The sequence below is a fragment of the Morus notabilis genome, unplaced genomic scaffold (genome assembly GCF_000414095.1).
Source record: "Morus notabilis unplaced genomic scaffold, ASM41409v2 Scaffold1208, whole genome shotgun sequence".
NCBI classification, from domain to species: Eukaryota; Viridiplantae; Streptophyta; class Magnoliopsida; order Rosales; family Moraceae; genus Morus; species Morus notabilis.
The window spans coordinates 9,811-20,600 of NW_010367235.1; the positions used below are offsets into that span (position 1 = coordinate 9,811).

At 35.2% G+C, this 10,790-nt stretch overlaps 1 protein-coding gene across 2 annotated transcripts; it reads right to left on the reverse strand.

Moving 5' to 3' along the window:
- Positions 1-452: 452 nt before the first annotated feature.
- LOC21410892 lies at positions 453-1,318 on the reverse strand. 2 transcript variants are annotated; one of them, XR_002903460.1, is made up of 2 exons: positions 1,139-1,318; positions 453-860 (listed from the first exon to the last, which is right to left on the reverse strand). XR_002903460.1 is itself a non-coding variant. In XM_024174828.1 (2 exons), the coding sequence occupies exons 1-2, from the start codon at positions 1,280-1,282 to the stop codon at positions 562-564; spliced, it is 435 nt and encodes a 144-aa protein (XP_024030596.1). In that variant the 5' UTR covers positions 1,283-1,318; the 3' UTR covers positions 453-561. The 2 variants fall into 2 exon arrangements, 1 of the variants encoding a protein (XP_024030596.1); XM_024174828.1 differs by having other exon boundaries at positions 453-852.
- Between the last annotated feature and the right edge of the window lie 9,472 nt (positions 1,319-10,790).

Below are 10,790 nucleotides of genomic sequence, written 5' to 3' on the forward strand. Positions count from 1 at the left end.
GAATTATGAACTCCGGTTCTAGAACCCTTATACCAAACGCAACCTTAATGTTTTAGTATTTCAGAATCATCTATATATTTTACAACTACTCGTGACGTGAGAATAAAATATTTTGTAATTTATAACTCGCATGCAATCAAATACTTTCTTTGCTCTTGAGGATCATAAGGAGTACTTGGCTAGCCATGTTTCATTGAACTACAATGATCAGACTGTAACAAAATTTATAACAATCAAATGCTATCTGAATCACTACCTTGCTAAAGTTTTTTTGAATATCTGACAAAAAAAACCACTAGAAGGCTTACTCTGAAAACACATATTCTGATCCATAATGCAACTATGCCAACTTTAGTTTGTAACCAAGTTAGTTTTTGCCGCTAACCCAGTCACATTTTTTTCTTAATTAATGTAACTGTCAAATTAATAATAAACCGCTATAAATTTTGCGTATTTGTCTATCTTGTATATTATTGCTCTCGTTAATAAAGGATTAGTGCGCTTAATCCGTAACAACAATTACATAATGGTAAAAAGGAGCAAAATTTCACGAAGGGTCAATCATAAAATCCATAGTGTAAATCTTCCTAATCCGATGTAATACCTGTAGAATCGGATATTGGGATTCAAGCCAAAAGCAGATTTCCCACGAATTTTAATATCAGAAAACAATTGGCTAAGACCAGAAGCCCATATTGCATCCGCAAGAACAGGGTCGTTCACTGAGATTCGATCATTATCTCTGTAAGCCTCGCCTTTTGCTGGCCCCAAACTCCCTTGGTGAGCAAAACCAAGAGATTCTGCAGCGTTCACGAATGCTTTTGATTCAGCTGATGAAAGAAAATTTTCAACCTGAACATCTTTAACTAACAATTATTATAACATGGAAAAATTCAGCAACATATTATTAAATTCTGAGAAACTAAATTCAACCAAATTATGTTTCTAAAAATGATCAGAATAATAAATTTGAACAACTGATTTTTCGGTGTATATATACTAAAGCCCATACCAAAAAAAAAGAAAAAGAAAAAGAAAAAGAAAAAAACACGATTTTGGGTATAATATGCAAGTAAACAAAATTTAAAAAATAGAGAAAGAAATATGGAAATTTTGAGATAATGGATGAGATTCATACTATGAAAAGATCGGTGTCTTTGAGGCGAGTGATGTGGAGATTTTGTTTTGGTTTGATCGCAGGCCAATTTGATGTCGTTTTGGGGAAAACAGCTTCTCCTTCTCTCTTGCCCATTCGCTTCCTCTTCGCTCCAGTCTCTACCATTACCAACTTGCTCTTTCCTTCGGAGAAAATTTGATAAAAGAGACCGGAGCAAAACACAAATTGAGAAAGTAGATCAATTTTTTTTTATAACAAAAAAATCATGACGTGTATCTTACGTGGCAAAAAATGGGTCTTATTAGTCCAAGTGTATGGGTCATTTTCAAAAACTCTCTCCTCACAAAACTGACCGCTCGACCCTATCTCCCCCCGACTGAGCTCTCCTCACGAACGACCGACCCTCTCGTCGGTTTTTCTCTCCGATCTCCTCTCACCGACCGCCGGCTTTTCTCTCCGATCAGTCACCAACCTCACGACCGACCATCACCGACCGCCGGCTTTCCTCTCACATGTTTCTCTCTCTCTCACCGAAGTTCTCTCACCGGCCGATCCACTCTCTCCGATCTCTCTCGTTGGCCGACCGACCACCTCACCAAAAACCGACCGTTCACCAAAAACCGACCTTCCTTCCCACTAAAACCGACCAAAAACCAATCCCGACCACTCACCAAAAACCCGACCACAAAAATCGACCACCTCCTCACCAAAATCCGACTAAAAACCGGTGACTTTTAGACTGAAATGGTATCACAAAACAGCTCTTCTTCCCAAACTAAAATGGCCATTTCCCGAACACTTGTCGACGAGGCAACGGAATCTGCTCAGGTAATATTCTTATTTTACTTTTTCTTATATGTTTTTACAAGAACAAAAACTTAATATAAGCAACATTGGTCTGTTCATAGTCGGTTTTAGTTCTGGTTTGTTCGCAGTCGGTTCTAGGTCGGTTTTAAGTAGGTTCTTAGTCGGTTCTTATCGAGTTGGTCGGTTCTGGTGGATTTTGGTCGGCTCTAGGTGAAGGTCGGTTCTTGGTCAGTTGTTGGTCGGTTCCGGGGTCGGTTTGGGTCGGTTCTTGGTCGGTTCCTGTCGGGTTTTGTGGTCGGTTCTGTCGGGTCATGGTCGGTTCAGTCGGTTCTTGTTTGGTTTCTTGGTCTATTCTAGTCAGTTCTGTCGTCTTGGTTGGTTCTGACCGATGTGTTTTTTCTTTTTTTTCAGTATGACCTCTCGAAGTACAAAACAGATGAACTTCCTGGGATTAGACATCTAAGGATGATCATGGATCCTATGCGGGAGTACTTCCCAGTAAAAGTTACTATGAAGTCAAAGATCGAGGCCCTAGAGGTAATAAGGCAGAATCTAGACCCCGAAACGGAAATGTTAATTTTCAAGGAATCTGCATTCGGACATTTTATTTCGATGTGTGAAAATGATTTAGAATTCTTCAACAGCTATCCATAGGGCAGGGTGTCTTTTGAATGCACTCTGCGGGCTTTGAAGAAGAACTTGAAAGAGAAATTCCAGAAATGTGTTTGGAAAGGACGTAATAAGAGCATCAAGGAAACCTACTCAATATGCGGGTTTTCTTGGACCTTCCAGGTATGTCATACAGTTATATGTATAATTTTTCATGGCCTTATAGTAAATAATACCTTGTTTTTTATTTTACTAGACTTAAAAAAATTGGTTTAACGCAGGTTTAGGCATTCGAAACATTTCCAACCATCGGCGCCACGTTTGCAAAGATGGTTGATGGACGTCTTCCCATAATCCTCAAATGGGAGGCACGCCGGGTTTCATTGGTCGAGGTTAGACAGATAGACGACCTCATGCAAAGTGGCGAGGTAAGAGTTTAAATACAATGTTTTTATAGGTATTTTTTTACAAAATATGCATATTTGTTTTTTTTACAATATGTTTCCACCTAAATAATCATTGAATGTATGTTCTTTTAATATACAGGGAATGACCGTACCAATTCTTTATCCTACTGAGGAGGAAATGAATAGTATGTGCATGAGATTGTATCTGTCTTATGCCAACCAAGAAGATCCTGAGATTGACCAGCTTGCATCATTTTTGGACTCTGGTGCAAGAATGGTCTGTGTCCAGCAACCGAAGCCTCCCAAACAATTGGCTCGTCTACAACTACTTCCCCAACAACAACAGCAACTTTCCCAACAACAACAACAACAACAACAACAACAACAAATACAACAACAACAACAACCTCGTCCGTAGGATGGTATGTCTATTGATTACACACTTCACATACTCTATCACAGGATGGTAGTGTACAATGGTAGACATTTTGAAGCCATCAACAAGAGGTTAGACTCGCTAGACCAATCTGTTTGAGAAATTAAGGACAATATAGCATGTCTAGCAAAACAACAATTACAGCCACAGCCAGTGCCTGAGGAAGAACTTGAGCTACAGGTTCAGCCAGAGCCTGAAGAAGAACTTGAGCCACAGGTTCAGCTAGAGCCTGAGGAAGAACTTGAGCCACAGGTTCAGCTAGAGCCTGAGGAACAACTTGAGCCATAGGTTTAGCCAGAGCCTGAGGAACAACTTGAGCCATAGGTTTAGCCAGAGCCTGAGGAACAACTTGAGCAACATGTTCATTCAGAGCCAGAGTCTGAATCCAAGAATGAAAAGCGACTTAAAAGACCCAGCAAGTATTTTGAGTTGCCTTACACAGATCCCCTGCATAACGTGAGGAAGAAGATGTGGACCTTTAAAGATGTTGTCGAGGCCTTCAACAAGTGGTTCGCTGATACTAGTACAGACTCTGAGCTGATTGAGTGCGGTTTTGGAGATTGGCAGAAGGACTTCTTTCGGATCATCTTGAAGCCAGGTGAATGGCTGTTCAATGATGTAAGTAATCACAACATGTTTTCTAAATTTATAGTCTTATTTTTTATACCATTATCATTATACTGAATTTATTTTTTATGACTTACAGCAAATTGACGAGGTTGGAGTCTTCTATCTATGAGAAGATCACGGACACCCGAAGGGCAGTTCAATAACGATATTATCGTCCTAGATGATGTATTTTGCCAAAAATTGAGAGGGTGATTCATCACCAACAAAAAGAACTTGGCAACTTATACATTTGACAACGACCTAGATGAATATGTTTGTGGAAAAAAGCGCATAATTGGCCATAAATGGGATGGAGCGCAGGGCTTCACTATGCCTCCTAACATTAAGAGGAAGCATTAGGTTGCGCTTTATGTTGATTTATCTGAATTCAACATAAAGGTGTATGAATCAGCTGTTATGATGTACAGAGATCAACATATGCAAAATCACGTGGAGCCAATCTCTGTCATGATGCCCAAGTTCTTAAAGTACACAGGTTTATTTAACCATCTGGGCGATAAACTTGACTGTGCGTGGCCAATCGTTCGTCCCAAGTGGTTGGTCCACAACCTTAGATCAGGTGACTGCGGACTTTACACATACAAATTTATCGAATCTTGTCCGCAGAATCCCGTTAGAAGACCTCGCTGAAGAACAAGTAGAAATTTACCGGTTGGAACTTGCGGTCAGAATTTAGAGCGAGTACAAGCTTAAGAGGCCCGTGAGTAGTAGTATATGAAATGTTGGTTGTTTTTCTTGTTGTAAAATGTATACACAACATTATTGGTGTTGTAATGTTTTTATTATTGGCATTGCAATGCATTTATACTTATTATCATTGTACATGTTATTTTGGCTTTGGGGAAGCTTATATTTATGGGGAAATACTGCCTAAATTTTTACACAATGACTTTTTCCTTTTTTGGAAAACAACAACCTCGTCCCGAAGATGGCAAAACGCATGTTTCATTGTAAAATCGGGTAAAATCGGGGGGCACTAGTGCACAGTAGGGGTTGGGGGGCACTGGCGCGCACGCGCGGGGTGGCATGGGCGCGTGCGCGGGGGGGCACTGGCGCGCACGCGGGGGTGGCATGTCGGGCCGGGCCTTGGGTCCAAAAAGAGGGGCAGTGCCATGCCTCCGATTCACAGAATAAGTTAAATAACGTTAAAATAACTAAGAACATACCATTAACCGACCAAAAAGACCAAGAATTGACCAAGAACAGACCAGAACCGACCAAACAGACCAAGAACAGACCACCAGACCAAGAGCAGACCAAGAACAGACCAGAACTGAACGAACAGACCAAGAACAGACCATAAACAAACTCTAATAAAACATTAAAAACATACATTTTTTTTACATATTTTTTGACTTTTTGGGTATTAATAACCATTGTAATTTATAAAAGAGAAAAAAAATTGGTAAAAAAAGAAAAAACCTAGATCCGTCACTGAAGGTAGATCCATGAGATTCAAACTTCCCCTTCAAAGCTATTAAATGCAGCTTTTCCTTCAAATCATTCTTACTTGTAAAGCACTGACCAACTTCTAAACTAGATCCGTCACTGAAGGTAGATCCATGAGATGATCTAAACTCAGTCTGGTCGATACAAACTAAAGGACCAGTAACTTCTACTTCATTTAATATGGCAAGTGGTTGTGGCTCTAGCTGTGCCTGTGACTCTGGTTGTGGTTGCGACTGTGGTGGAATATTATTCCGAGTCGAAAACTCATCTGGAGCTACAATACCTATAAAATCACGATAAAAAAAATCGTCATGCAAAGGATTTCTCCTAATTTTGACAAAATCAATATGTTCTTCTGGATTCATAAACTTCTCATCCACTATCACGTGTAGCGGTACCTCGTGGGCTATATCCCTGAAGAATAACAAATCATCATTGTCTTTTATTACAACGGGCAACGATTTCTGTTTCAAATTCGGTACCCACGATAACTGCAAAGAATGTTTTTGTCCATCAATTCCACATTTTCTACAAATCTTATCAACGAAAGTTTTGAGAGTATCCTTCTCATCCATATATATGCCAATTAAATTACAGTCTGTATGCCACACCCAACAACTTTCATTTTCCTCCAATGTCAAAAAAAATTCTCCACTGAGGCATTATTTAGGTTTTAAAACTGTAAAAATTTAATCAACATAATAATATGTCATTAAAGCAAATCAAATATCCCACGAACAGACTAAGAACATACCATAAAATGAGAACAGACCAAGAACATACCATAATTAATAAGAACAAACCAAGAACAGACGAAGAACAGACTATTAACCGACCGAACAGACCAAGAACAGACAAAGAACCGACCTCCAGACCAAGAACAGTCCATTAACCGACCGAACAGACCAAGAACCGACCTCCAGACCAAGAACAGACCATTAACCGTCTGAACAGACCAAGAACAGAATAAGAACCGACCACCAGACCAAGAACAGACCAGAACACACCAGAACCGACTGAACAGACCAAAACAGACCATAACCGACCGAACAGACCAAGAACATACCAAGAACAGACCACAAACCGACCATATTATAAGAACAGACCAAGAACAGACCACGAACCGACCATATTATAAGAACATACCAAGCACAAACCAAGAACAGACCAAGAACTGACCTTTTTTTTTCTAAACCCAGCATATCTTCATCATATCAGACAATGTAAACTGGTCTTTTACCATGAAAAATTACTATTTGAATGGATTTTAAACATTTTTTTACTACATTCTCATCTTAAAAACATATGAACAACTACGAAAAACACCATGAGAGATATAGAAAAAGAAAGGCTTACTTAGTAGCTCTTCTTCAAACTTCGTTTTGGACGGAAAAAAAATGTTGAATGGGCAAGATAATAATGTTAATGAGGTTATGCGACGACGATGTCTTGAGAAGAAGAGAGAAGAAATGGAAGGCTGCTGGGAGAAGAAAATGGCGCGAAATGGAAGAGGAGGAGGAGAAATAAAACCCTAAAACCATAATTGATGACGTGGAATGCTGATGTGGAAGTTGGACTACTTACCCAATTTAATTTTTTAGTGGTTTATTTACTTTAAAATTCTTTTTACTTAATCTATTTATACAAAGTGCCCTTTCCTTCGTCTGCTCTTTCAGTTCAATTAATTAAAACTCCACATAGTTGAGATTTGTACCATAATTTATTTAACTTCGATCTTCCCCACTTTGTTTTTTTTTTTCTTTTTTTGTTTCTTTTTTACCTCATCTATCCTTTTAACTGAAAACGTTTTTAAGAAAACTTGTTTTTCCCAAAAATCTCCGTGTTTTTTTTTTTTTTTTTGTTTCTTTTTTACCTCATCTATCCTTTTAACTGAAAACGTTTTTAAGAAAACTTGTTTTTCCCAAAAATCTCCGTGTTTTTTTTTTTTTTTTTGTAAATGTATGTTTTTATTTTTCATTTTAAATTTTCAATATAATTCAAAAGTATATTATTTTTCTCATATATATTACAACACCAACATTAAGACCTTTAAGATTCACCATTATATCAATATAAATATTGTGATGGGTGGTTGAATGTGTTTGTTGGGACATAACATCGTATGGTATTTAAATACCAACGACTTATCAAGGAGGTAGATCTTGTACTTTTTTTTAATAATAATAAAAACTTTTAAAGATGTGAAGTCTTGAAAGTGATTTAGGGATTGTTCTTTTGAGTAAAAAACTCAAAAAAAGACAACTCGTGTTATAACTTTATTTAAGTTCATGTTCTTTTAAGTTTAAATTTGAGTTTAAACTCGAGTTCAAACTCAAGTTTAGGACTAAAACTTGAGTTCAAGTTTCTCCTTCAACTCGAGTTCAGAAACTTGAACTCAAATTAATGAACAGTATTTTTTTCTATTCTAAAAAATGCTATAATTTGTTCGTTTTAATTCTGATTGAGATGATTTTTTTCTATGCGTTGACAACGAAAGACGAATAAATACAAATTCAAGTTTTGACTCACTCAAACAAAAACTCAAAAAGATTCTTATCTCAAACCATAACTCAAATGTACACAACCAAACACAAACTCAAGTTACAAGTTCAACTCAAATTATAACTCAAATTCAACTGAAGAATTATACTCAAGTTAAACTCCAAAAGAACAAGCCTTTAATCTTTTTCTTTGGACTGAGTTAGAAGCAGATGCGGTTGGCCTTTTGTTGATAGTAGCTGCGAGATACAAACCACGTGTGGTGTTCAAAGGCTTAGCCCATATTTGTTTTAACAACTCAAACAATAATTTAGGATTTAAATCTTAGTTCATAATTTAAATTGATATTTACAAGAAAAAAATTTAAAGACAATTCAAACCATTAACAATGGTTTAAAGACAACTTAAATTGTTGAGTTTAGAATTCATCTCCTACCCTAATATTCTAACAATCCAAATTGGTCAACAGTCAAATAGTTCCAGATTTTACTTTTTCTCTCTCTTTAATTTCAATCTTAAAAATGTCATAATTTCTTCATTTTAATTTTGCTTCAGATGATTTTTTTAATGTGTTCATTATAAAGAGATGAACAAATCACCACCCATATTGTATATTTTTTAATGTCATTTATAATGAGATTTTATAAGATTTGTTATAAAACTCTAATGACAGTTCTCAACACTTTATCCAAACACAGTTCGAATTTTATTCCCAATTAAAATTACAATTTATTTGCATATCCAAACAACAGTTTGAATCACCACAATTCAGATTTTACAATTCTAAGTAAATGTATTCAAATATTCATAGTTTAAGTTGTTGAACCAAACATGCCCTTAGCCTTTGGAGGTAACTATGATTGAAGCTTTGAGAGTAAATGCTTTTGTACTAAGTAAAAAGACAGTAGTTTTGACCGGATTCTTGAAGTGTTCAAAAGCGACACTAAGCTAGCTACGATTTTTTACTACGAGATAACCATTTTATATTTTTTTGATGTCACTCATATGTTTATTTTTAGTAAATTGGACACACTAAATATAGTATATATCAAATTTTAGTATTTAGTTCATATTAATTGATATTTATATATATATATATATTCATTTAATCATTACAATATGGAGCTCTTATTTATGAGCTTATAGAAAATAAAATGTTTAGTCCATAACGAATGTGAGGTTCAGGAAAAGAGTCAATAACCCAACAAATCCTATAGCTCAAAACAATATATATAAAATATATATGTATACGTATATGTATTATAAAGAAAAATGAGAAAAATAACTCTTAGAATGTATGTACCTAGATTTTTACCTTTTATTTTCGATTAATATCTCTTTTAGTCAAATAACTATATTAATCAAAATGGTAATAATTAAGAGTAAAAAGTAAAAATTCATATTGATGCACTCTAAGGGTACGTTTGGTTTGATGAAATGACCGTTACAATGAAATGAAAATTCTTGGTTAGACAAAAAGACTTTGGAACGAATATTCTTATTGAATTGCAATTCCATCAAGTGGTTAAATAACAATTCCTGAAATGAACAAGTTGAATGACAATTTCATTTCAAAACTAAAATAATTAAAATTTTCTCTTCCTAAATTCCCCCTTCTAGTGTTATAAAATTTACTTTAAATATCCTTTTTCACCATCTCAATATTAATGAATAAGATAAAAACTTATACTATATATTATGTTCTATTTCAAGATTAACCAACATTGTGATTCCAATATTAATTCAAATGCTCAACTAAACAACGGAATTTGAATAAATCATTAATCTATTCTCACCACATTGCATCTGAAAGCGCAGCTCACCATTTCTGTAAGCCTCACATTTATCTGGACCCAAAATCTCTTGGCGAGCAAACCCCATAGATTCTACAGCTTCGACAAATGCCTTTCTCAGCTGATGAGACGAAAATTTGAACTTGAACACATCTAGAATTAGCATAATATGAAAAATTCGACAACATATAACTTAATTATGAGAAACTCTCAAACTTTCATTTCCTCATCTGATTCCTTAAAACAAGCAAAATTCACGACACCTTCACATCCCAGAGCATTTGCTCAAGAGACATTGAATTTGACGAACTGATGTTTCAGTGTATATATACACCAAGTAAAGCACAAATAAAAGCTCCAATAAGGTATATAGTTTGCATGTAAAAAATATAATTAGAAAAAGAAAATATGGGAGTGTTTCAGGTAAGATTCAAACTCAAAAATTCAACATGGCGGAGGTTTGATATTATTATTAAGCCAAGCCTGAAATCACATAAACAATTTCCTTTACAAGGATCATTCTTTAAAAAAATTAAAAGCAATTAGCCATTAGTTCTTAAATTTTGAGCATACTGACGTTTTAGTTCACAAACCTTCAATTTTGACATATTAGTCTCTAAATTTTTGTTTTATTTATAGTTTTGGTACTTAACACTAAAATTGACGAATAAATTTTGAAATTAACAAAAATAATGATGTCTCCATTGCATGAGAACTTAAGATTTTACAGAAACAATTGCTTTATATGGAAAATTTTCTATTTGTTAGTATTAAAACTTGTAGAAAACTAATATTTTGCATTTAGTACAATTTGTAAAATTTTCAATTATCATGCAACAAAGATGCAATTATGTACGTTAAATTTCAGAAATCGTTCGTTAATTTCAATTTTAAAGACCAAAATTGTCAAAAAAAATAAAAAAATTCAGGAACTTATATATCAAAATTAAAAGTTTATGGACAAAAATGTTACCTTACTTAAAGTTCAAGTATCAACGCTAATAATCCTTTTTTATGGGGAGTAATTTGTAGGTTAGAACTAA

Excerpts from the sequence above, each read along its gene's own strand:
- LOC21410892 (XM_024174828.1), bottom strand. The coding sequence starts at position 1,282 with ATGGTAGAGACTGGAGCGAAGAGGAAGCGAATGGGCAAGAGAGAAGGA. Across the intron at positions 853-1,138 it reads AAGACACCGATCTTTTCATA|GTTGAAAATTTTCTTTCATC; the intron begins GTATGAATCTCA and ends AAAGATGTTCAG.